Source organism: Manis javanica, chromosome 12, assembly GCF_040802235.1.
Source record: "Manis javanica isolate MJ-LG chromosome 12, MJ_LKY, whole genome shotgun sequence".
Lineage (NCBI taxonomy): Eukaryota > Metazoa > Chordata > Mammalia > Pholidota > Manidae > Manis > Manis javanica.
The window spans coordinates 108995077-109022262 of NC_133167.1; the positions used below are offsets into that span (position 1 = coordinate 108995077).

A 27186-nucleotide genomic window follows, 5' to 3' on the forward strand; every position below is an offset into this window, starting at 1 on the left:
AGGATTGATGGCTACCCTGTTCATTTTTCTGTTGAGCTTCTGGTTTGATTCCCAAGCAGGCAGCAGCTCTGATGAGGCACTTAGTGCCCTAACTCACTGGCGAGCCAGGACCTCTCCTTGGGGGGAAGAACAGTCAGGTTGATTCCTTCTGGCATCGGACTGTTTTGTTCAGACAACACTCAGCCACATCTCTGTCAACAAATGAATTTATTAGCAAATAATACATTGATGAAGTGTCTCTTTGATCTTTTGAAGAACATTCTTTTGTCCAGTGTTATGCATATTTTATACTAATCCACTCATTCAGAGTTCTGATCTCCTCATCATTAAACTTTCTGAGTATTTCCCAATCTAGTGATAGGTGAAGAACGCCTTAGATTCCAGAAGATTTGTGTTGAAAACCAGACATTAAAATCAATTCATTTGACCTCTGCTAAAGGAGTCATTGATTTTACTTATCATGCTGGGACTAGAATGTATTCTCTTTCCTAAAAAACACTGCAACTTCTTTGGAGGAACTATTGAGAATAAGCACATTAGCTGTGAGATGTGACCACCCGCTGTGTGATAGTTTAGGAGGAAGATAACAAATTCAGAAACACATGCAAAACCCTATTGTTTGGTGTTGCGTGCTTGAGGTGACCGTTCATTGTGTTCAGGTCTGTGGGCTCTCTTTGAGGAAATGGTGTATCGTGGTTCCTTCTCCAAAATTGCTTAAACAAACAAACTGTGCAAGTAGAATGTGTTTAATTTCAATGACCTGACATGTAATTGTGTATGGATCATGTAACTGTTTCATGGCATACCTCCAATAAATGCACCATGGTGACTGAGGAATTGAAGTGTACTCATCAAATAAGCTTCAGTGACAAATTCATGCTTTTTAACTACATTCCTGTCTCTTTCGGAATCCAGGTTATCAGGATTCCAGCTGCCCTCGCCGATCGTCAGCGCAGGATCCATCCTGACTCTGTGGCTCACGACCGACTTCGCCGTGAGTGCCCAAGGCTTTAAGGCCCTGTATGAAGGTAGGGCGTTCGCTGTGCTCTGTGCACACTCGCTGTCCGTGTCACCTCACGCTTGCCGCTCTAGATTGAGGGTTTTAATGAACACCTAAACTGCTATTTCAGAGGCGGTTTAATGGTAAACGTTTGACTGCTGTGTAATATAGTGATAATACACAACACTATTTGCTATAAATTCCAAACTTTCTAGCCCAAAACATGTGTTCACAATTTTATTGTGTCGGTAGAACTCTTCTTGATTGGAAAAGGGGTTTTTCTACTGATGTGTCGCAGAGAAGTTTTGCGGATTTTGACTACTAGTTAACAGCACTCTTTCTCTGTGAAGAATTCATTTTTTTAATGCAGAAATGGCTCCTTAAAATTCCTATTGGACAGTAACACTGACAGTGTTTAAGCAAAGGGGATTCCATTAGATGATTTTTTGTTATCGCGGTTGAAACTTCTAATGGAGAAAATTGTTTTAGTTTTGCTCATTGGTCATTGCAAAGCGTTGGGCTTATGATGTCTAAGAACTTGGACTAGATGCTCTTCAGAGTCTTGCTGTCATCAAACCGCTTTGGGGCATATTTAAGAAGACAAACAGTCTGATAGCGCAAGTGCTGCGGATGATCACTTCAGACATTCAGTTTAAGAAGCTGCACTGGTAATACTTTAAGTGTAAATGCTAAGGTGTTTCTGTTTTAGTTTTGCCTCACATACATAATTTAAATTTTCTTTCATGTGTAATACAAAGGCTATGATTTTTAACATAAATTCTGCAGGCTGTGAATTAAAAAAAGACTGTAGGTAGGGGTACCAGCCAGTCCCTGTCTGCTGCGCACCCCGTCCACCTAGGAGGCCGCCCGGGTGAGTCACTGATGCTTATGTTCTTATTTGGAGTGTTCAGTGTCCTTCGGCAAAGATCGTTCTTTCTGGAGAAATAAAACCTACATTTGCTTTTGCACAATCGAACTTAGTTACTAGGCAATTCTCAGAAAATCTAAGGGAAGAATATCTTCTTGGTGCAGATATATAAACAGACCAATTTATCCTTTAAATAAAGCATGTTGTGTGGAATGATGCTCAGAATTGTGTCCTGTTAGGAGTCCAGTGTCTTCCCGGCCACAGTCTTCATATGCAAACCAGAATCAAAGGTCTGAAAAGGTTCATCATCTTTTAAGTATATTCCTGGCTCTCATATAATAATTTAATCTTTGGAGAGCAACAGGCTAATGTAAGATAAGTGGGTGTAATTAGCTTTCAGATTCGCTTCTATGTGCAGCTTCCCATGTATCCTAACTTCACATAATTCCTTTTTCACTTAACATTATGAAGGAAATCTATACTAGAAGGAAACATGACTTGTCCAGTCAACATAGATGATATTTGCTCAGAAGGTTGGTAATGCTTTGACATTTTAGAAACTTTGGCAGTTCTCTTCCCCTTCCTGCAAAGTTGGTTCTTGAATATCGTGCTTTGCTGAATGTCCTCAGGTAAATATGTGGAAGCCCTGTTGATGCTAAGTGATTGGCTAATGTTCTGGTGAGTCATGCTGGGCTATAAATGGTACAGTGACTGTCATGGTGGTTTAATATAAAACGATTGATGAGATCAGTGGAGAAATATTTATGAGTTATTAACAAACTATTGGAAAAATGACTAGAAAAGGAAATAGGACCATACTCTGAATGTATTTTTAAAAAACTGTTCAAATGTGGAAATGCTTTTTATTGGAATTCGTATTTTACGTAATGACATTGCAATATAGTCTGATGTAGCTAAGTAAATACAAACCTTTATTTTAAACAACAAAAAAGCTATTAAAAAAGGACCTTGTTAGCAAAACCAAAATTGTACACAATATTCGGTATCTGTATTTTAAAATACTTTTCAACCAGCTTTCAAGTCTCCTGAGAAAATGAATTTGTACTGTCTGGATAAGTAAAGTTAATTATACTCTATACACAGAAGATTATAAAGACTAGAGGGTTTATGTAGAAGAGAGTAAAGCTTTCACTGTAAGCAGCAACTGACTTATCAATAGGATCGGTTCCTCGAGGGAATTTAGATGCAACCACACTTCTAGGCAACGCCACAAGAAAAAGTGAGGGTTTATTAGGAGTGGTGTATAAAATATGCAAATGTACCTATTCAAACATAAAATGGAACAGAAGTGATAGTGGTCAGATAAAACCAGTTTTGGAACCAGGACATGGAATCCTTTCAACAGTTTAAATTTCTTTCTTTTCCATTAGTTTGTATTTCCGCGAGTCTCTCCATCATATCGTTAATATAGGCCAAATGATACTATGTTGAAGTCTTACCTAAAACCTCTAAGGGAAATTTAATTTACGTATGAAAGACTAAATCAGCTTAAAAAAAAATAAGTTCTCTGGTCCTCAAACTAGTACTTTTTTCCCAATTAAAATTAGAATTTACTTAGTATTACCAGATCCATGTTTAAGATTTTAATTTCAATTTGTTTGTTTGACTTGGGGAAGACTTTCCAGACTATAAAAAAATCTGTCTACACGTGATAACCTTGGAAGCAGTCTTCATCTGGGCAGTGAATTTTATAGTTTTCTGGCAGTACTTTGGAGTAGGTATTCTTTACATAAATTATTATTTATACATGGAGATATTAAGCTACATAATGAATGTAGAAACAATAAATTAAAATATTCAAATTTATGTATCCACTTGTTGAATTTAACCCTGGAAACCAAATGGAAGTATTTATAAATTTCACATCAACATTACTCGTATATACTCTTAACTCTAAATATGGAGCCCTTCAGGGTCTCAACAAGTAAGTTTATAGATTGGTAATGAAATCGACATATTTTAACCTGTAATTATAATAAAATTGAAGTTACTAACTTGATAGATTGTTTTGTGGTATTCGCTACTAGTTCCATCACTACCCATTATCTCTCATGGTAAATCAAATAGTTTTACGTACTTTTCTTTGGTGAATTTATAAAAGGTAATATTGGGAGTATACATAATTTATAATGACATAGATCACTACCAAAATTATTATATTTACCCAATATTGAAGTACTGTGTTTATAAATAACACTTCTTCCTGTATTTCTAGTTGTCAACTTTATTTCAAAAATTCAATTACTAAAAAGTAATAATTTTTGTCATCAAAGTTATGATTTAAGGAAAGAGTCACATATGAGGTTGGAAAATTGTCATAGTGTGTCAAGATTTGACAAATCTTTCTCCATGACACCACATGCCCGACAAAGCATGGCAGTCATCTGACTTTGTGACGAATCGGCTTGGTGGCATGATGATCTAGAGACCGTGCCACCAGGAACCTGTTGTTCTGAGGCTCTTTATTTTTTTCACTCTTTAAAAGGGAATTGCTTTATTTTATAGCTTCTTCATGTTAGTGACAGAACAAAGTTAGTGCGTATATGGTGAAAACTCTTCAACTCCGAAGTTTAGTCACTCTGAACTCTGATTTATTTTCTAATGATGTTTCTTTTGTTAATGCACACCTTTATTTTTGTTCTGAACATATCATTCCAAATGTTCATAAACTATTTGTTAATTTGTTTATATATTGGCTCCTAATCATTTTAGTCTTGATTATATTATTTGCCATAAATTTAGGTTGACTTTTTAGATAGTTTTGTGGGTGAAATAAGTTTTCTTTCACACTGATTGTATTCCTTACAACTTAGTATTTTGTGTGAAATAGAATTTTTATGAATAATACAACTTGTGTTTGGATAGAAAGCACCAACTCTGATTTAAATTACTGAGTCCAATGTGTATTCACTTGAATCAATGCTTTTCCTTCTGTAGAAGGAAAAAGGATCGGTAACCATATTTTCTTTGAGCAGTTGGCAAAAGCTTTATCCATTGGTTGGCAGGTCTTTTTGAAGAAATCAAAATGAAAATCATTCCTATTTTGGCACAGATATTTAATTGCAATAATAGCTGTGAGAGAGAAGGATGGTTAACTTGGATTCTTGTCTATGACAAAGCTGTTAAGAAGCAGGAATCGACTCTCTGTAATATATTTTTTTAAGTGCTGGCTAACATGGCAGTTGAAAAGGGAAACCTAAGCATAAATGTAGACAACTATTTTGGTCACAAAATACTAATTTTACACACTTAACATTCATCTCTGCTTCCCAAGGCACCGTCTTTGAATACATTGGCCTTAAATTTTATGTATGAAACCTTTAATAATCTGAGAGTGTCAGAATCTATTTAAATGAAAAATACTAATTGGTATAATGAGAATGAATTTGACATTACTAAGTAGTAAAAAATATGCTTGTGGCAGGAAACTGTATTTCATACAAAACAGTTCATTAGTTGGAGAAAGAAAAACAATTGCCCGCAAAATGGTTTAAGAGATGCCCTTGGGTTACAAAATGCTCTTTTTAGGAGTTCTTCACTTTGAAAAGTTTCTTTTTATCTTACAGTTAGTCATTGTATTTATTCTAACATTGTATTCTGCTTACTAAGATGTATCCCCGTGGATAAATATAAGATGGATGAATGGATGGATGGATGGATGGATGGATGGATGGATGGATGGATGGATGGATGGATGGATGGATGGATGGGTGGGTGGGTGGATGGATGGATGGATGGATGGATGGATGGATGGATGGATGGATGGATGGATGGATGGATGGGTGGGTGGGTAGATGGATCAATGCATCAATGGATGGATGATGTGCCTAGAATGGCATAAACTCTTATATACATTTTTAAGTAAAATCTTCACAATATTCCTTTATGTGAAGTAAAATTACCTACTATTATGAGATACAGAAAAGAAGGTAGTGACCTGTAATAATTTAGTTTGCCAAGATTTCATTGCTAATAAATAGTGAAAGCAGACATTAAACACAAGTCTACCTATTTCCAGAAACTGTAGTTGTAATTCTTAACCACTCATTATACATATAAAACCTTCTGTGTTATATATTCTCTCATATCCTTAAGTTTATTTGTGCACACACATGCAGGTACACACTCACATGTGTGTATATTACGTTGTTACATATGTACATATGCAAACATATATATACACACACTGTACATAAGCAGAGTGAAAGTGCTTATGCAAAATGGGCACCCAATTGTCTCATTCTTTCTCTCAGTTAGTAAGTCTCACAGGACATCTCCTATGTCTTGTTTCGAGCTAAGTGATGGGGACACAGAGACGCTGATAATGGTGTCTGTTTGGAAGAAGAAATAAAGGTGTGGTGGGGAGATTCGTAGAGTGCGGTGTGGGATTGGTGCTTATGAGAAGGTGTGGGGTCTGCTGGGTGGGGCACAGAGGGCAGGTGCCCTGGGGATGCAGGGACCTGGCATTTTCGTGCCTGCTGCTCTGGGAGCAGGTGTTCAGAGCTCCTGGGCTAAATGCCGTGTCACCCACTAGCAGATGGCCGGGAGCAGGCTGGCAGGAGGGCCTTCCTGAGGGGACACTGTAGCAGGAAGGGGAACGGTGGCTCTGGCTGTAGAGAGCTTGGTCGGATGGAAGGGCGGAAGCAGGGGACCGGGTGACTCTGCTGCCCATCCCTGAGGCAGAGCGATGCTCGGGGACGCCCATGAGGGGCCGAAGCTTCTCTGGCCTGCTAGATAAACTGCCGCAGTTTTGTTTATATGTGCTCCCATTTACCATCAGGTGACCTTTGGGCTTTAAAGCAGCATGGAGGCACTGAGTGGCTGCAGCCAGAGGGCAGAGGGGTAAATGAATTCCGATTCTTGCTGCACTTACAAATTTAGCCCTTAGGTGGCACTTAGCATGCCATCTCTTCAGGTTATTTTTCTTTAAATTCTTGAGGGCGGTAATGGACTCTAAGTAAAATTGGAATACTTGACATTTGGCATGAAGTAAATATTCAGAAGTATCTTTGACAAAAATAATCTACCAATCTACCTTCAACTCCAACTTCATTTCACCCAGAAGTGCAGGCCTCTGTCCCTCATTACCTGAAGGAAGAACTCTCCATAAGTGTCCCAGTTATATGACTTGAACTTGGTTTTCTCTCTGCCTCACAGCTCCTGCGACACAGGAGTTTCTCAAACAGCATTTAAACGATTTAAAGACACAAAGAATCCATGAGCCACAATATACACAAACCTTCTCTTTAAAAACCATGGTCTCAATACAGGCCATTAAATTAAACCTCTAAAAACCTAAAATTGATTTGCTTAATGTACTATGCCTTTACTTTTATGTGAGGCGATGGCCTCCGTTTCCCAGACCACTTAGGTTTTCACCAGAAAAAAGCAGGTCTTGGCCACACTGCAGGCCTTCCCCGCCTGCTCTCACTGAGCGCTTAACCCCGGGGCTGGGTGGGGCTCCTAACTGAAAGGGTGTTTCTTGTTGGCCGAATGTATTTGACATTTGCTTCTGACACATCCCTCAAGCCGAATTTTCTTTCCTTTAACATCCATGGATCTGGATTTAGAAAGAGCAGCTAGATTATTACCCTTCAAGCCCAAAGCTTTATTTAGAATGTCAGCACTGATTTATCTCTCCGGCGGAGTGGTTATCCAAACTCAACCTGAATCACAGCGTGGAACACCACCGGCCCGCCTGGCAGGGCCGACTGAGGAGAAGGGTGGCGGAGGGTCAGCTGTCCGTTAGCCGACACTCCCCGCTGTTCTGGATCTGTAGCGATCACGGAGGCTGAACCAACGGGGATCTTCTAGAACGACGTTCCTCTTGATATTCAGGCAGCCTGGGTGGGCAGCGCAGGTAAGACACACCTTCCCTCTGGCAGGTCCTCCATCAGCTCTTCTGCAGGCTCAGCTTCCAGACAGGGTATCTTTTTGCTTGCTATTTGCAGGGCTTTTTGACAATATGTACATCACGACCACTTGTCAAAGGTTTTAGAAAGGCACTTGAAAATAATCATTGCTGGTCATTCACGTCAGTAGGAAATCTCCAAAGCAGAGACCTGGGAGAGACGTGATGACTCTCTGGAAGTGCACCCTTAAGGCGGTCCCATATGGGGCAGAAACGAGAGGGGCAGAGCCCCACAGAGAGCTGGGGGCAGCCCAGCCTCCACGTGCCCATGGCTACTGGGGCATCTGATGGAAGACTACAGGCATTGTGGGTGCCAGAGGTAACGCAGGGCCAGCGGCAGGGTTTGTCTAGCAGGCTACGCAGGAGGACGGTGCTCAGGCCAGAGCCCTGGGGCCTCCTTGCCGTGGGCGAGGACCCTGCCCCTTCACCGGCCTGGCCCCTGCAGGGCGATCTGGTTCTCTTCACTGAATTTCCTAATTTGGGGGTCATCTTAAATTGGGGGTCATGGATGACCTCGGCTTCTGTGAAGCTGTGAAATCACCTGCGCAGCTTTGTTCACATGTGCGTGTTTCTGCTGTCCATTCACAAACTCCCTCCGGTCCTCAGGACTACCAGTGAATGAATAGGTCAGAAGGACCTCTGTGGTCTGACGAGAGGAGCTCTGCTCCTGGGGCACCTACTGTTCTTCTGTCGGACTCTGTTGCTTGTCTTCCTTCTTACGGCTCTTGTTCTGATGCTGTGTTCCACCCGGCGACCTCCCGGTGACTTGGGCTTCACAGAGAGGCCCCCGGTGGGAGGGAAAGAGGACTGTCACGCAATAGCCTCGTTCCTGTGCATCGTGATTTGTGAATTTGGCATTTTTTATTGTATATATTGGTTCCGTGAACTTGCCGCATGCATGTCTACCCCTGAGAGATGGATCTTCTCTCTGTGCACTGCAAAGTCCAGTTTCTGATTCCACAGGAGTAGATCGCTGTAAATTCATTAAAGTAATAAAGTCTATTGTGAGGCCTGCTGAGAGGTACTGAGCCAGTCTTTTGGTCCGGCAGTATGCACACACACACACACACACACACACACACACACACACACGCTTACGTGCATACACACATGCCCATGTCATGTTGCCATATACAACTTTCCTTAAACCGTCATCACAAGGAAGCATTCTTTCCAAGTGCTGATACTGTTACAAAGATTGAACTATTTTGCCATGCATGTATATGTGCATATGCCCACATACGTGCATGTGCATGTGTGCGGTATGTATATATGTGACACACACATGCGTGCTGATTTGAGTTACTCAGAAAAGCTCAGGCCGTCTGGCTGTTAATGTGCATTGCTTAGGGGTGGGTTTGGGGTGACGGGGGAGGATGACACGATCACCTCCATAGTTGGATGATTCAGCTGCCATAATGAGCATGACAGAATTAGATAATGGATACTGCAAAGGAAGACATTCCTGAAGATGAGGTGGAAATCAATATTCTTACATGAATCTCTGGCTCTTACCTGGAAATGGAATGAGAGTGGAACTAGGCAATTAAAAGTCCTAAAACATTTTTTCCAAATGGCTGAGTTAATGGATTCCCAGGCCAGCACTGTAGCTGAAATTTTCTCTTTTGAACATAAGTCAATAATGTGTACTTACTAGAAATCTACACACAGAAATAGTAGATTCCCTAAAAGGAACAGAGGCCCTAGAAAAGTCTTCAAAAATCATTACTCAACAAGGATTAGTTAGTAGTTGTCCTAAGAAGGAATCCCCAACTTGTGAGTAGATATATTTGCATTTCTTAGTACATTTCCTCAAAGTCATAGTTTATGCTATCTTTTGTACCCACTCATTTTCCAAGATTTTTTCTCTTTGATTTTCTGACCAAAACCTCTGTGTGACAAGTTGCTCCAAGCTCCTATGTATGTATGTGTGTGTGTGTATATATCCGTGTGTGAGAGAGTATACATAAATACATATGTATGTATGTGCACACACACAGTGTTTGGTGTTAAGTAATGTCAGATAATGTTAGAAAAGTAAAAATCAATCATTATGTAAAATAAACCTTTACAAGCAAAAACTGTGAGGTTAGTTGACTGTTTAGTAGCCCCCCTGTTGTGACGGTGCGGAGATGACACTGACAATTAGATTCAGACTCCGTCAAGCCTCAGCTGTACTGCTTGGATGCTGGGAATGGGATGTGTTGAGGAGATGCATGATTTAAATGTGTGCATGTGGGTGGGATGGGTGCTGAGGCCTGGGATCAGTCCTGCTTCCCAGGCAGTATGGGTGCAGTGCTGTCAAGGATGGCATAAGTGCCACTCCCTGGCCCACAGTCACAAGGCTCAAGGATGGTCAGTTCCTGAACCAGTTTGGCTCAGTCCCTGGCATGTGGCCCTTTTCTTCTGTCCCTCCAGATCTGCACACTGGCATGGAGGTGCCCCCGAAAGTGGAGTTCTGCACTTTGTCGATGATCCGCCGTTCTCCTTGAAGGCTTGTGGCCCTCATTCTGTGCTAAGGTGCCTGTGCCGTCTTCGACATGGGACGCCTTTGTCTTCCTTTCTCCCACCTTTTCTATGCGGTGTCTCTCTGTCTTTTTTACATAGTCAAAGAAAATTGTTTTACATAGTTAAAAAAAAAAGTTGACAGTTCTGTTTTCCTCAGTGAGAGTGCAAAATCCAGATTCCTTGGGGCTGAAGCATGGGTGCCACTTCATGGTTTTAGGACAAGCGGTGAGCCGCGCTCTGTGCCCAGGGTTGCCTTTCATTTTCTCCCAGATCTGAAGTCATGTAGGCAAGTATTTGTATTGTTGTCTATTTGACCATTCTTTACTATAAAATAACAGGAATATAGCATAAATATCACTGAGGAGAGGTGAAATTGCATTTTGTCCACTCGCTTCTGGTTATAGATGGTTAGTTTGAGGTAATACAAGGAAGAGAGGTGAAAGAATGAGTTTTCAGATTGTGAAAAAAAAAACACAGACCTTTACTGAAGTCAGAGGATCCATGGGTGCTGGAAATGAACACTAAATATTTAAATTAGGATGAAAATTACAGTTTCATATGTAAGATCATCTTTTCTTTTGGAGACAGAGAAATGTCTCCCCTCTCCTAGACCTTTTGTGAAAAATATGCATGTTATGTTAAACATCATCAGTCTTGTAGCCATGTAAAAAATAAGCTTTGAGCAAATATTTCACTTCCTGATATATAGTGAAATCAACGCTCAATGTTCATCCAAATGTTAAAGAGATACAAATATTTGTTTATCTGCAGACTTCTTAAATCAGTCTACAGGAGACTCAAGAGTTCATTTCCATTTCTGACTTTGCACTTAACATGTAAATTTATTATTGTTTCTGATATTCTTGCTGCCTGAGGTTGATGGGTCGCTGAATATCAAAAAGGCATCTGTGTTGCTAAATCTAGGCATGTCTTACAAAGGGTGTGTCTGTCCAAAAACTTTCCAACATGCTCAGGCAATTTCTTTCTTCTTCTTTATTGTTTTCTTTAAATGTAGCTAGAACATGGCAATCTGTAATCACTTCTGAATAATAGGTATGATGACTCATAGAGGATTCATAATCTGATAGATGGTCGATTATGGGTTTATTCTTAGTTTCAACAAGAGGCATTGATTTTATTATGTTGAAAAGGCATTGTTCTGAATCACACTGTGAGTTGGGGTGTTTTCTACAATCATTTTTTAGCATTTTAATTGCCCATTTCACGTCTTACTCCTTGGTGCTAACCAGAGTAAACCTGAATGGGAAGTAGCTTTGTGTCCAAGCATTGATGAGAAGAATGAAACACAGAAGCAAAATTAAACATTCAGATAAAGAAAATTAATAACGTCTGCATTTATTTGTGTCCTCCCAAATATTTTCTCTAAAAACTGACCCTGGAGAATCCATGCTCCTCAGAACCTGTCTCCTGAGATAGAGGAGGAAACGCTCTTTTGGGACTGTTTCTCTGTTTGTTTTAACCAACTTCCTTGCAGTCATTCTTGACATGGGTTTTTGTAAAATGTAACCTTCTATTTCTCTCATTTACTTAGTGGGGGGAAAAAACATCATTTGAAAGAAGAGTGACCTGGGGTCTATCAACTTGCAACTGAATTTGTATACATCCAATTAAGCTTCTGTAGTTGTGTTAGTTTTTCTAATCAAGCATCTATTTTTCCTAATATATGCTTTTCAATATTAGAATAATGTAATGGGAAGCCGCATTTGGGAAGGGGAGGAGGTGGGTGGGAAGACAGCTGGTGTGTGGGGGACATTCAGTTTTCTCCCGCGATTCTGCCTGGGTGTAGGAGGGGAACAAATGGGAGGTTTTGTGCAGGAATAAGATGCTCAACACATTTCAGCTTTGGAAGTGTTACCCATCTTAACTCATAAAAATGGGATTTCAACATTCCACATCTTATTTTTCATTTTTTTGACACATTCACACTTGCTCAAAACCTTCCCATATGCCACCCTCCTGACATGTGTATTAAAATTTACGTATTTACTTCACTCTCTTTTGGAAGAGAAGCTGAGATGCATGAATCATGCGAGCAGTTACGGCTTTTCATCTGAGTGTAGCAATAACATATTATTTTGTATTAAGTTCAACATGTCAAGGGAAGTAGCTAACGTGTTCACAATTAAACCTAATACATTTAGTATCAAAGTTCCTGAAAAATTAAGTGAACCATCATTTAATGTATAAACTCCATATATAATAAGTAGTTTGCTCTCTCAATTTAAACAATACATTAAGTACACTAGAATGAAATACAGTATTATGTACAGCATTACTGTTTTATAATATATTTTAGATACTGTTTTAACCACATGTAATTAATGCTTTACAATTTAAAAAACATTTTATTATGCATTGACTTTCATTTAATCCTTACAACTTCATTAGTACTTTATTCCTGTAGAATTCCTTTAAGAGGTAAGGTAATTTTACAAATATTACATTGTCATCCAGTGGCAGAGAAATGCTGGAATTTAGCTGTTTTTACTCTCAAACTTTTTCTACAAAGGACCAGACAGTAAACTTTTTTGGCTTTGCAGTTTAGTCTCCATTGCAACCGTAAGTTTCTGCTGCTGTGTGTGAAAACAGCCCTACACGGAGCTCACGTGAATGAGTAGAGTCGTGTCCCCAAAAAAGCTTTACTTGCAAAGTAGGTGGCCGTTATGTGGGACCCCTACTCTACAGCCAGAGTTTTTTCTTTCCCTGGGATGCAGACATTCTTTCTGTGTCAATTAGGCTTCATCACATCATAGCCACACTCTCAATGCACTTTAGAAAAAGAAATGGGCCGTAAGAGGGGCTTCCTGCAAGGGCCAGGCTAATCGCCTCGCTGTGATTGACGGGTATCTTTCTTAAATACCTGAGCCAAAGGCCAGGACACTCAAAGTGTCAGTAAATCACACAATTTGTTCATCGGTGATCAACACATTCTCGGGTACCGTTTGACCTAGAGCCTGCCTTATTCTTTACCTTCGCATTGTGTGTGTGTGAGACGCGGTCAGCGTGCGCTCACTTCCAGGGTGGCCCAGTGGCAGTCATCCCAGGGCCCCTTCTGGGCACATTTTCTTCTCAGAAGCTTCTGTACCCATAGGCATTGCACATTGATATCAGCCCCAAAGTGCTCCTTTCCCTTCTTAGATAAAATGTGATGTCAGATAGTCACTCCCCATTCCCATCCCACCACTGCCCAACAGACAATTAGTAAAGAAAAAGATGGCTGCTCAGACACAGTTTTTATGTGGTTAGGAAAAAAAAAAGTCAGGTTTCGGAAATAATTTTTATGGAGTACCTCTCTGTCACTGACATTTCCCTACTTCTGTCACTTCCAGTGTAGAGAATTAGCAACGGGGTGAATAGCTTGTTTTGTCTCTAACTCTGCTCCCTGAAGACAGATGCGCTCTGAGAGTCACTTGCCCTGTCTGGAAAGGGTTTGAAGCACTTTACAGTATAAAACTGCGCCGGTGGAAAAATCCTACTCAGCATCACCAAATTGGAATATGTGTACTATTATGCTCACTGCCATCTGACAGCTGTTGGGTTCCTCTGTGAAATGAATTAGTCCTGTCATCTTACTAATAGACCAAAAATAAAATCACTGGTATTGTTTCCAGCAGCCAGTTCCAGCAGGAGCCAGCCCGAATGAATTGCCCCATCGCTGGCCACGGCCATGCCTATTACGGGACAGGCTCCAGAACATAAGGCATTACTCAGAATACTAATTGAGGGAAGCCAAACGTTTCTCAGAGCGGGTATTACTGGGGATTGACTAACACTTGAAACAAATGGTTCTAGACTAGCAAGTGGCTGTGTTTTGAGGTGACCCTTGGGCGGGCACCACTCCAGCCTCGAGAGCTTGTGCATAATCACTCCAGACACAGCTGAGGATTTTACCATGTCTGGTATTGAGCTCGCTGTAAGGATGGTTTCCTGAGACACGCAGAGTGGCCCCACCTTTTGGAGCTCACCTACCAGAAGGGTTATGTGTCTTGCACAGAAGTAACACAATGCTATGCAAAGATACGTTTTCCTTTATTTCTTTTTGATTGTCAACCAACAAACTAAAGTTTTTGTATAGTATGATTCAGATCCAGGGTGATGGTTTCATGACATTTATGTTATAATGACTCATTAAACTGCTAGGTGCTTTACATGATCTCATTTTATTCTTTTAAACCACATGAATACAGATAGATATTAAAATCTTTATTTTACCAGTGAAGACTGTAGTTAAGCAACTCATTTGTGCTCATACAGCTGTAGGTGGCTGGTGCCAGAATTTAAAACCCTACTCTTGGAGAACTGAGAAGCAAAAAAATATATTAAGTCTAAAGCTAGGTGCCAGTTTCTTTGATCTATTAAGATAATCATCATTTTCCTTTTTCTTTTTCTTTTCCAAGCTAAATATTCCATGTTTATGCAAAACTATCATTTTGAGTACCCGATGGACCAGAAGTCTCCTTTGAATAAACTCATGGTGTTGATATGTTTTCTGAAGGGAGTGTTCATTCCAGATATTAACTGATTGATGGACGGTACAAAGGTTAAGCATCCCTTTTCTGGACAATGACCTTCCACTGGTGTGGCATTGATGGCAGCTGGTATGGCATTGCGTCCTCAGTGTATGGACTCTGGGCAGACCAGTTGGGTGCAAACTGCAGTCGTAATTCTTTCTTTTGGACTGTGAGCAAATCACGTAACCACTTTGTGCCTCATTCTCCACATTTTAAAACCGGAATGGTTGTCACGGAGTCAATGACATCGTGAGCTGCTTGGAAGAATTGTATTAGCAAACCGAATGCAAACTGCTCGGAAGTGTGCTTGGTGACCGAGAGCGCGTCTGCTGCTGTTCCTGCCGGCTCGATGTGCGGCGGCAGAAGGTCCTGCTATTTGAATTTGATTCGTGTTTTCAGTATGAACTGCAATAATAGTCCACACAGTACAAATGAGTTTTAAACATATTAATATAAAACAGTATCTAGTACTGCAAATACAATGGAAAAATGAGTCATATAAGCGGTATAAGATAAAGGCTAACCATAAATTTGATATATATTCATATCTTACTAGCCATGCTCAACTGGGTTGCTCAGCTTTTCTCTATAAGAATAGTAAACATTGCCTTTATGATCAGGTTTTCCCCACCATGTTGGTGTTTATATTCTATCACTAAATACAGGTCTATCAAAATCTTTACATAAATTTGTTTCATTCAAAAAAATTTGCACATGGGATTTTAGTAAGTATTTGACTACAAATGAAGTGACTGGAAAATGCAAGATTAATTTGCTCATATTTAAATCTCTGTTTTGGCATGATGATGTTATGCATACGTTGTGTATGTATATGTCTTAAGATGTCACTTCACTACCACCTTTAGTAGTCCCGCCATCCTGTGGGTGTCCAAGAGGGAGCTTTTGTGAGCCTTGTCTCCCAAGCTTGATTGGGCCACAGAGATTCATTCTTATGGAGTATCTCATGAGAGTGGACTCCCTGGAAAAAATGCTGTAAAACCGGTACATTTTCTGCCCCTGTGTCCCATGTCCGCTCTGACCCTGTCCATGCTCCCAGGGACCACCACATTTGGGTGCCCTCTGACCTCTGTGACCTGTGGCATGGTCACAAGAGCCTTGGGACGTCTTGGTGTTGGCCCTTGTCCCTCTAGCCTGTGCCCTGGCACCCTCCCTGTGGAGGACACTTCCCATCAATGTGCTGCTTCGCTAGATTTTGCAACACAGAAAGAGTTAAAAGTGGAGCTGATACTCTCTCACTGTCAGAGAGTGGGGGTTAGGCAGCGAGCTCACCTGGGTGTGGAGTGAACCACGCTTTATTAGTGCAGCCTGTGGGCATTGCCACATGCTGGGGCCAGAGGGACAGACCCGCCCACGTCACTGCGACCCGGGCATCCCCGTTGGTGAGACGGGCAAACTGAGGGGGAAAGTCAGCAGGGAGATGTGATTCGGGTTCTGTCTCATCATATTGCAAAATAAAAATGTCAGGAAAGACAAAAGATGCATTGTAGTTAAAATGTGATATGAATAATGACAAAAGAAACGGAACTGTTACAGTAATGCTGTCCGAAGTGTGGAAGAGTTAATTTACATATACTAGGCAATCAGGGTTAATAAGTTAAAACTCTACTTTAATCATCCATTTCTAAATCATCTTCCTGAAAAGAAAATTTGATTTCCTTTTGCTAATGATGTTTAAATTGGAATGAATTTCACGTAAACACCTATACTTACTAATCCATTTTAGAAATATAAAAAGCTATAGCTGGAGATGGTTTTGTTAAGGATATTCAGTCACAATTTGGAATATTTTGTTGCTTATAGGATACTTGCAATCCTATAAGAAGAAAACTATATGAAGTTTAAGTTGCATTGAAGGTCACTTCTACAGTATCGTAAATTGTTAGTATTAAAGTTGACAGAAACTTCTGTTTATTGTGTTAGGCTCTTGACAAAATGAATACTTTTGTAATACAAATATGTGTGACTGTGCGGCTCAGGGATGGGTGGGGTGGGGGCCACCAAGCTCGGGTGAGCTGCCTTGTTGAGTAGGGCGTTTAGCGAAGCTCCTCACTGAGAAGAGGAACAGGCGCTCGGCCACGCGGGGTGTCCCAGGTGCGGCCCTTCCAGGGGCAACGGCGCAGTGAAGAACGAGGGACGGAGGGTGCGCGGTTAGTTCTGGGCATCTTATCATTGGAATCAATGGAATTTACTACCTGAATGGGTGTAAGATCCGAGAAACAAAGCCTCAGTGGTGACCCCGAGGTCTGGTGGGGGAGACCAGGTCCACGGAGGACGTCAGGCCCCAGGACGAGGACAGGAGTGCATTTGCAGGCCCGGTGCAAATGTCCATCCGACATGCAGAGCTGCCGCGTGGCAGCTGGACATGCCCTGGGGTCAGGTTTAGTCAGAAGGCAAAGGGGACATTCAGTGAGGGGGCGGCTGGGGAGAGGGTCCACTTGTCATGAGTTTGGGGTGAGAATAAAGTGGGATGGAGGCTGGCTAGCTACTGAGCATTGTGGGGGACAGGGAGGGAAGGCCAGGCGGGCTCAAGGCTCACCAGATTCTAGGCAGAGGTGAGGGCTGGCCTGGAAGCTTCCAGAACTCTAGATGCCCTGCTTTGGATGAGTGGAGGGGACTGCTCAGGACACTATTACGTTGAAATTATATACATTTTAAAAACATAACATAGTACATATTATTTAAAATAGTGTTATGGCCAATAAAACTAACATTTGGAATCCTTATGTTGTGAACAAGCTGCAGTGTTATCTGTGGTTCACTTGGAACACGTTTAATGTCACTCTTCCATAGATCTCATTAAATGTTGATTACAGATGCCACGACATTCATGACTGTGATATTTTAAATAAGCATATGATGCATGAATCCATAAAACGGATTCAGAAACCATTTGAAAAGATTTTCTCACAATTAGATTGAGAAATATTTTGACCAAACAGGAAGCACACACATGTCCTTCCAGCTTCAAACAAACATTTTTCATGGAGCTGATAAGGAAGTCTTGTCTTTAAAGCCTCTTTATGAAAAGTCCTTCCCTTACTGGCAAGGATGCAGTATTGCAAGCTCAGTGCATATTAACTTCCAGATTTGAATATGACAAGAGTCGATTTCATTTTAAGAAACATCTTTTGTTAAAATATTTTTAGACTACAAACCTTAAGATATGACTGAAAATGAGGCCATGAAGTGGGTTTTCCCCACCTGGCATTGTACTGCCCAGAGCTGGGCACCTGGCAACCCCATGCTGAGTCTAATTCTCCTGCTATTAAGTAAAAATTGCACTTCAAATGACCTAATGATCTCTTAAAAGCATTTGCTCATGAAGACATTTAAAAAAAAATGTACTCACTTAAGGGAGTCACTCTTAAAAACAAAGTGTCCATTAGAAAAACTGAATGAAAGGCAAATTAGTCTGAAGCAGCCTAAAATACAGGTCCTATTAAATTTAAAGACTCCGAGCCCGTAGGTCCGTGTGGATGCCTGCCGTGGCATTCAGCAACGCCCGCTCCCAGCGAGGAGCTGCCGACCCAGCTGGCTCCATGCCACGCGCGGAGGGCATGGTGAGGACAGTTTTTATTGACTGCATTTGGATGTGTCATGTTGCTGAACCCGAGAATCTACTGGAATGAATGGGTACATCTAGACCGACAGTCACGTGCATGTGAGCAAGCCCACACAGCCTCAGGAGAAGCTGTGAACAGTGTACAGTGGTTTCAGCGGGGCCAGGAGCTGAGAAATCGATTTGCTTGTGTCTTGATTATTTTAATTCATAGGACCTGGGATCCGTAACTTCTCTCAGGGCCACACGTTTGCAGCTTCTGTCCTCCCAAGTGGCTTTGCTCATACATCGTAGTTCATCACTGATCACGTCGGTAGCCCTGGCTGTACTCTTCCCAGATGTAAATTACTGTAGAGTAGACACTGTGTCTTACTTTAATTTACTCATATTTAAATCTCTATTTTGGCATGGTGATGTTACACATACGTTATGTATGTATATGTCTGTGAACCTCCACTAGATGGTGTGGAAATTCAGTTTGGAAAAAATGCCTTACCGACTTTGTGGAGCTTTGTGGAGCAGAGAGCTCTATAGCTCTATGAAAAATTACTTTATAAAGGGAAGAGGCTCTACAAACAAGACTTCTTTATCGCCCGCACCTAACGCTCGGTCTTAAGCGGGAAGGATGAGGTGTGGAGCACGCTCTCCACCCTCTGTCCCAGGAAACCTTATCGAGGTGATATTCATCACCTTGAATTTTTGATCCAGGGTCTTTCCCTCCCCTTGATGACTTAGAGAACTTACTGTAACCGCCTGCAAAAAGCAGGTGCATCTTTTTGAAATAGACTCACCTTAGTGAAGATCAGAGCCCATGTACAATGTAACAGGGCCAGTGTATCAGTTTATCACGAGACGCATCGCTGTGTCCGGCTCTCACACACCCCTCTGTCCTGCACACTTGGACGGTCCTACATGGGAAGATGCAGCATTTTCATAGGCTGACTAGGAAGAGATTCAATCCATTCTTGACACATTTGTACTAAGCATTTTTTCTAAGGAAAGAACGAAAGGTGTAAGATTTGTATTTTGAAAGCAGAATTCATGTGTGTCTTATTTACTTTATTGAAGTATAGTTGATAAACAATATTGGTTCCAAGTATACAACATTTGATGACTATCTGCATTATTAGATGCTGACCCCAACTAGCATAGTTACTCTCTGTCAACATAGGAAGGTTTTATGGAATTTTGACTATTCTCTGTGCTGTACTTTCATTCCTGTGGCTCATTTATATTATGATTGAGATTTTGTGCCTCTTTATCCCCTCGCTCTCCCTGCCTCCCACGCCAACCCCAACCCCACCCCCGTGACAGCCACCGGTCCCTTCTCAGTGTCTGCGAGTCTACTGTTTTATTTTTAGATTCCACATGTAAATGAAATCATATGGTATTTGTCTTTCTTCTGGCAGCAGAATTTAAGGTAACATATGAGTGTGCAAAGCACTTATTGAACAGACTAACATCTAAAAGTACTGTTTCCAGTGGAATGAATGGAAGCTGAATATCAGCCAAGAAGCACCGAAAAGAAAAAAGTTTCCCCCTGGGGGTGAATACCAGCCATGTCCGCACACCCCACCACTGTCCAGAGGAAACCTGCCCACAGTTGTGGCCTGTCTCATTCCTAGTGGGAGAGGGGTCCCTGCACAGGAGACAGGCAGGTCTGGTTGCCCCTGCAGGATTTCTGTCCCATTGCTGTAACGCTTTGCACATATTGAACATCATAATTTTGCCTCTGTGCAAAACACTAGCATGAGAAGGCATATGTAAGCCTCACGTGTACTTAGAGGGGGTTACTGTTCAGTGTCTAGGGGGGACATTCAGGCAAACTGGGATGTGTGGTGATCAAATAGCTTACTTGCCTATAGCCAAAGGACCAAAAAATGGGAGCTGGGATTCCCAGGCTCATGCCCCTAAACCCAAAGGTGCGTGAGGCTGGGAGGGTGCAGTATGGCTCTGGAGTACTTAGCATTTGGTGGGCTATTGGTAAGAAAAGAGTAGAAAGTCATGGTTATAAAGCTGAATATTCATTTATAATAAAAAAAGTCACAGCAGATTATAAATTTTAAAGAGCTCACAGAGCCCAGACATCACAAACACACTCACAAAAAATATTTTTATTAGCTACTTGATTCAACTGTATAGTGCTTTTTTCCTCACAGTTTTTGGCTGCACTGTTCTGTGATCACCTCCGCATATAATGGTATTTTAATAGTGTCTTTGGAGATCGAAAGATAATCCACTGGGCTTTGTTTCCTAGGATCATTGCTCAAATACATTATGATTATCATTGACAGCTGGGGTCCGTATACCAGTCCTGCTCTGCTTGATGGCCTAGGAACACAGGAGTTCTGGGAAATTCTATTATATGTGATTCTCATCCAAAAGAAAAAAAAATGTATGATGCATTATAATTGTTGATGCCACCTTATCAAGGATATTCTTCACAAGAGAGAAATTATGTTTTAACTGGGCACCAATAAGAAGCAGAATCCTCAGGTTCAGTTTTATGCAATTGATGACCAGAAGCATTTTCCACAAACTAGCTTCATGCATCGTTTATTGCAAAATTATTCCTACTGCGCCATGCATGCACTTCCTGTGCTAGTGGTCTTTGCCCAGATGTATGACCGTATGACCCCAGACCTTCCACCTTTATGACTATAGGTCACCGTGGTCAAACGCAGTGGGTCAGAGTAGTAATCTTGAAAACCTTCTCTACACCTGGGCAGTTACAGATAAATTGAGACTATAGAGAAATAGGTGCAAACCACACAGACATGTTCTACTAAAGCCTGTCAGTGTGCAGTCAACTCTCAGGGCCTCTGCCTAACCAGGCCCCACAATCACCATGCTGATGCCACCAACGTGGAAGGAGGCGTGAGAGGGAGAAACTGCAGCCGAAGAGAGAGTAGCCAGGTTTCCAGGATCGAGGCAGGCTGGCCTGTCGCCAGGTCCCCTGCTCCCGGGCCTTGAAAACACCTGCTCAGAGAGGCCCCAGCTCTGGGCGCCCTTGGCTTCTTCCCGATGAGATTCTGTGACAGTAAGTGTGGCTTCTGAATACAACTCAAAATGGTAAGTCACAGCCAGCAGATGCAACGTATATGGCAGGACTTGAGTGGGGAAGATGATGGAGGCAGGCCGACAGAGGCCAGCGAGCAGGACGTGCCGCGGGGCCTCCTAAGGGAATGGGCCACAAACCCTGAGCCCAGAGGAGGCCCCGATGTCATTCCCACCCGCTGCGACCCAGCTCCGTCTGTCACATGGCGCCCGCGGCCTCTGCAGATGTTGTCTGGTCTGGCAATCCTGTGTTTTCCCGTACTCGGGTGCTCAGCGTGTCTCACGCCTTTCTCGTCCCAGGGCGGAGCGGAGGCCCTGGGGCCAGCCATGGGTGGCTGTCTGCTGTCCGTCTTGCGGGGAAGGGTGATGCAGGAAAAGCAGTGGGTTGTAACATTGTTTTAACACGGGACGGTGTCCCAGACCCGTTCTGCTATAGCCGTTGTTCGTTAGTGTTCGTGATAATGACACAGAGACTTGTCTTTCCTGTCCGTCTGAACACGGAACTTCTAACGCGCAGAGATCACACAGTCAGCGAACAGCCACAAGCCTCCCGACCTCACAGCCGAGCTGCTTGGAGCACAGGCTCCCAGGCTGATATTAGGTGCTCGGAAAGGAACTTTGACTGATACTTGAAAGAAGCTGTTGAAAAATTTCTCCCCAGAATATATTCTGTAGCTTTTCTAGCAGATTTGTGAATGGCAGACTTCTTTCTAATGAAAAGGACATGTTTGAAGGCTTGAAGGTTCCACATTTCACATATAAAGACTTTCAATAGAAAGAAAAGTGTACACCAGGTAGATTGATTGGGGGAGGTCTGTGCATTTGGTACATGAGAAGCTAAACAATACATCGGTAAGGAATCATGTTGGAAATGATAGCTGAATGTTGCAGCCAAGAATTTAAAGAGAAGGCACTTAAGGATTTTGAAAGCTGCCAGTCCAGCCAGGAGAAAGGCTTCTAGTGGGGGACGACAAGACGCACATGCCCAGGAGTGTGGGCCCCCGTGGCAGACCCTCACTTCTGGCCTTGCAGGTGTGGACCTGCTGGAGTGTGGCCAGCCTCACACACCAGACCTGCCCAGAGATTCTGTGTCAGGAAACCAGTCATTAGCACCACCTGCTATAAACACACTGCCAGGTGTGCTGTTCGGAACACAGAACGTTGCAAATCCCACACTTGATACTGACACTCATTTGAGCTATTTGCTGTTTCTAGAGAGATGCCAGGGGAGGGGTTACCGACACTCTGCCTGTAACCTAGCCAAAGGCAGTGACAGTATATAAAACCCATCAAAGATTTTTAAATAGATGTACAACAACCCTTCCTTCCCGCTATAGGTTGTTTTAAAGAGTCAGCTGAAAATAGCAGCAATTTATAATACTGAAAGCCATTATAATATTGGAAGGAAATTTTTTTTAATTAGGAAAAAGTATCCTGACATTACAAGATTCTGTGGTTACAAATATTGTGTGATTAGTATGCAAATTCTAGATAACATGTAGCTGTTAGAGGTTCTCCTTCATCTATTTATTATGTATTCTAAAAACATTTGTGTTTTTATATTTGAATCAAGTTATTAATTTGAAGGCACTTTAATACATATTTCCTTAATTTAGATTGACCTAATTGCTAGCATAATTTCACGACTAGTGAGATATATCATATCTGTTTTATTTTAGAAAAGTGAATCTCAGATAAGCAGTGGCTTTGTTCAAGGTCACACAGAAGGGCTTGGAAAGATGGCGGCAGAATCCATGGGCCGTCCTTTCTAGTTTAACAGCATTTTCTTTACATCAGTGTTCTTTATGTTTTCTTGTCCTTAATAACATGTCTCTTTTTCACCTAAGGTGATATATTTTTAGACTTTCTTGGCTAGTGCAATATGCTTACATGCTTATGATTAGGAAACAATAATTTAGTGCCTAAGTAATTCTTGCTCAGTTTTTATGACAATTTAAACTCTAATTGCAGAATAAGCACAAGTGTGATTCTAACAACACTAACTTACTTTAGATTCAGCATATGTTCCTACGGTAGCAGCAGAACTTACATATATTTAACACAAATGGAGGTGGTTTTAAGCAGAAATGGTTGATGGATGACAGCATCATAGCTAGGTGCCACCTCTTTACAATTAGCAGCCAAGTTCAAGATTAAGCATTACTTGTTTTACATTTTCGAAAGGTAACCAAGAATATTTATCTCTAAGTTAATGACATAACTGGTGGATATTTAAGTATTTTCCAATTGTCAAGATGGGAAAAACTGTCTATAAATCCCTTTGAAATACAGTTATTTTTGATCTAGTCTTAAAATATTTTTAACTGCTTTTCTAGATATGTTACCTAATTAAAGCCTATAACTTCCTTCATGTTGCCATTTTCTAAGTTGAAGTATGTCCCTATTTTGAAGTTACACATCTGCACACACATACAATTGTATTTTGTTTTCTTTTTCCATTTAGAATTTTTATTTACAGATGCTTACACAGCGCAAACATTTCCAGTAGCTAATTTTCTCTATGCCAAGACTTTGCTGATACATGTTTTGGTGTCGTTTGGGTCGTCTTAGTGTTTAGCATAGTCCTGTGACAGAGAAAGGGCTCCTCATCAAAACATTCAGCCATAAGTATTAACACTGTGGGGACAGTATTTTAAAATTTCTCCGGAAATCTTAGCTCCTCTTACACTTTATTGCAGATGATTAGAGCTCCAGGGGCAGGCAAATGTCTGGGGTTGGGGGCTGGAGGTGGGGTTAAAGGTTAGAGGCCTACGTTTGCTCTTCAGCAAAATAGGCTTGTCCTTCTTCTTGGACAAGGGAGAGGGTGTTCTAATTCTATCCATAGCCCCTTAACATCTCAGCCTGCTTGGTGGGCAGTATAGCTGGGCTTTTCTGCTGGTCCTGGTGAGGACACCCCATCAGGCACTAAGGAGTGGCCTTGCGTCTTATGTAATGACTGCGAAGGACAGCGAGTGTATTTTCTACATGGTGTTAGGGGTCATGGGGAGGACAGCACCCCCAGTTTCCAATGAAACACCTGTGTTCTCTGTGTAAGTCCGAATGCAGGAGGGTGAACATTTTGACCCTACACCATTATTTAGATAGATAGATAGATAGATAGATAGATAGATAGATAGATAGATAGATAGATAGATAGATAGATAGATAGGCAGGCAGTTCTTTATTTATTTCAGTTTTCTCTTTTTAAAACGAGAAAGAATAGTTATTTCTTTCTGAAGCCATGGGCTCCTTTTCCCAGAAGTGTGTGTACTACATAGACATGTATCTGTACTTGAGTCACCTCCCAGGTCACCATACCCGTAGCTTCTGTTGGAAACGTCCCCAGTGTCTCCTGCAAGGCTTGGCATCTGTTTCCGTCATCATAGGCGCAGCCTGCTCAGCACAGCCGCCGGTTCTGCTGTCTCCTTGCCTGGCAGAGTGGCTCTCTCATTCCCCGTGCTCAGCCCTGTAACACAGTCTGAAGCTTACAGTTCTGCTGGAAGATCTCAAGTGGCAAGTCATGTTTCAGGGCTGTTTCATAAGACGGACGAATGGAGAATTGACCCCATAATTCCAGCAAGGTCACTGGACTGTGGGGACGTCTGGTGCCCACGGTGTCCCCCGCATTTGGAGGCTCCCTGTTGTCCTCAGGCAGTTGATGTCTAGGGAACACAGACTGGGGGATTATGTATGTGGGAGACTGAGTTAGTGTCCTCTCTTCAACATTAATAAACTGAAACAATGACACTGTACCAACTTCGTCCACTGGAGAAGCCTGAGGGAGGACCGTCTTTTCTCTTGCGCATCCAGCTGTGCCCGAGTCAAAGCAGCCTCATGGATAAAATGTACCCATGTGTTTGATCACCATGGCTACTGCTGCCCATAACCCCAGACGGGACGCTGGTGAGGCTGCGCTGCTGCTGCTGAACATTTTGCTCTGGAATGGATGACTTCACAGCCGCAGGTGGACGTCCACCTCAGGTCTTCAGCCTTCGCATTTCAAAGGCTCATAGGCTTTTTCCGTTGCCCCATTTGTTCATCCTCTCTTTCCTTAGAAACCACCCAGTCCAGAGCCGCTTGCTTTTTCCTTGTCCCCTCTTCTGTTCCTAGCAAAGTGCATTCCGATTTGTTCCCATGCAGTTTATACAAATCTGCACCATGGAGTTTACAGTGATGTTCTGACTGACACTTGCCCCTGCCTCGCAGTTTTCCCCTCTCAGTAATGTTGGAAATCATGGAACACCGTTCTTTCCAGAAGTTTATGTTCTCTGGTTTCCTCTTGTTGGAATTTTAGTATCCCTAGATCTCTACAATTTCTATTTCTTTTCACTCTTGACTGGCTTTTGCATATGTCACCTTTCTCTGCATGTAGACAGCTCCCGTGGCAAGAGCCAGACCTCTGCCCTTTATTCAAGTATTGATCACCTGTATGTAAAGGACTCCCAAATTCACCACCCCAAAAGTACAGTGCCCTGTGTCACAGCCACCTGTTAATGTCTGGCAAGTGACTTTGAGATGTAGTGACGTAAAAAGCCACCTCCTGTCACAGTCCCACAGGTCACACTGTGGGCTCCCCCCTTCTGTGTGTCTCCCGTGGGCACCTCGGGGTCACATGCAGCCACAGGTGCGGTGGCCTGAATGGGGCTGGGTTGTCTCAGGTGACCCCCATCACGGTGAGCTGCTGTGCTGACCACTGCATACAGCCCCCTTTCTGTGTGATCTCGACTCAGGTCGGGTATCTCCGTGTTCCTGAAGGCGGCCTCAGTGTTCCAGGGGACCTGAGTAGGCGCTGGTGGAAATGCGAGTCAGGTGAGAGCAGACGGGGTGGTCATTCGGAGCGGACTGTTGCAGGGAGCCAGTTCCCCCCGCGGGTTTGGTGGGTTCCCAGGAGCAGGGCCATGGGGAGTGTCCCGGTGGGATAAAGGAAACTCTAGGGATGGTCTCAGTTGGGGCCGTTGGCCTGGGGCTGAGGTGGGCTCGGGTTAACCAGGTGTGGGACATCTTACGCATTAGGCTTGGGGGGTGTATTTGGCTTCCTGATAATAAGTTGGGAGCAGGAAGGAAGCGGCGGACTGGCTGTCACCGGCCACGGCGAGTTCTGAGCCACCTGCTGCCGAGGCTGTGGGCTGGTTTTCCAGCTGCAGCAGGGTGTGTGGGTATGAGGTGTGCTGCCATGTATATTTCAGGGACTGTCCCTCTGAATATTCGTTCTCGATCCGCATGACTCCCAAGGCTGACGCGTAAATCCTGTCATGTCACTTCTGCATTCATTGGTGATAGTGAGGTGCCAGGTGAGCTCCGTTCTGGGACGGGAAGGGCGTGGAGTCCAGAAGCGGAAGGAGGAGGGTCCCAGGTAGCAGCAGAGCCGTGTGCAGGCGAGGCTGGGACACAGCGCCCATCCCAGGTGTGTCCTCCGCGAGTTTGTTCTCTCCCACTGATGTTGGCAGTTCTCTAGGTCTTCCCCATTTGGGAACCTTCTGGGAGTTATGCACAGCACGTGCTACCTTCTAAACATACTTGGATATGTAGCCCATAGCCCTCTCTGGGGGACTCAGCTCATTTTACCTCTCCTTGCTTTGGTGTTTATTACACACAGTGTAGAAATATTATATTGCACATTATTTATCATATACATACACAAATGTCTATTTTTTATATGTTATTTTCTTTTTCATATGTGCGTTCCAAGAGAGAAAAAGAGTAATTTGT

General features: G+C 42.6%; 1 protein-coding gene across 4 annotated transcripts in view; it reads left to right on the forward strand.

Annotated features, from left to right (window-relative positions):
* The window catches only part of CSMD1 (CUB and Sushi multiple domains 1), a 1487013-nt gene that overhangs the window by 479778 nt on the left and 980049 nt on the right, over nucleotides 1–27186 (forward strand). For all 4 annotated transcript variants that reach the window (XM_073219228.1, XM_073219229.1, XM_073219231.1 and 1 more), the window contains exon 3: nucleotides 916–1028. In XM_073219228.1, the coding sequence (XP_073075329.1) occupies nucleotides 916–1028 (113 nt within the window). The remainder of the gene's footprint in view (nucleotides 1–915; nucleotides 1029–27186) is intronic.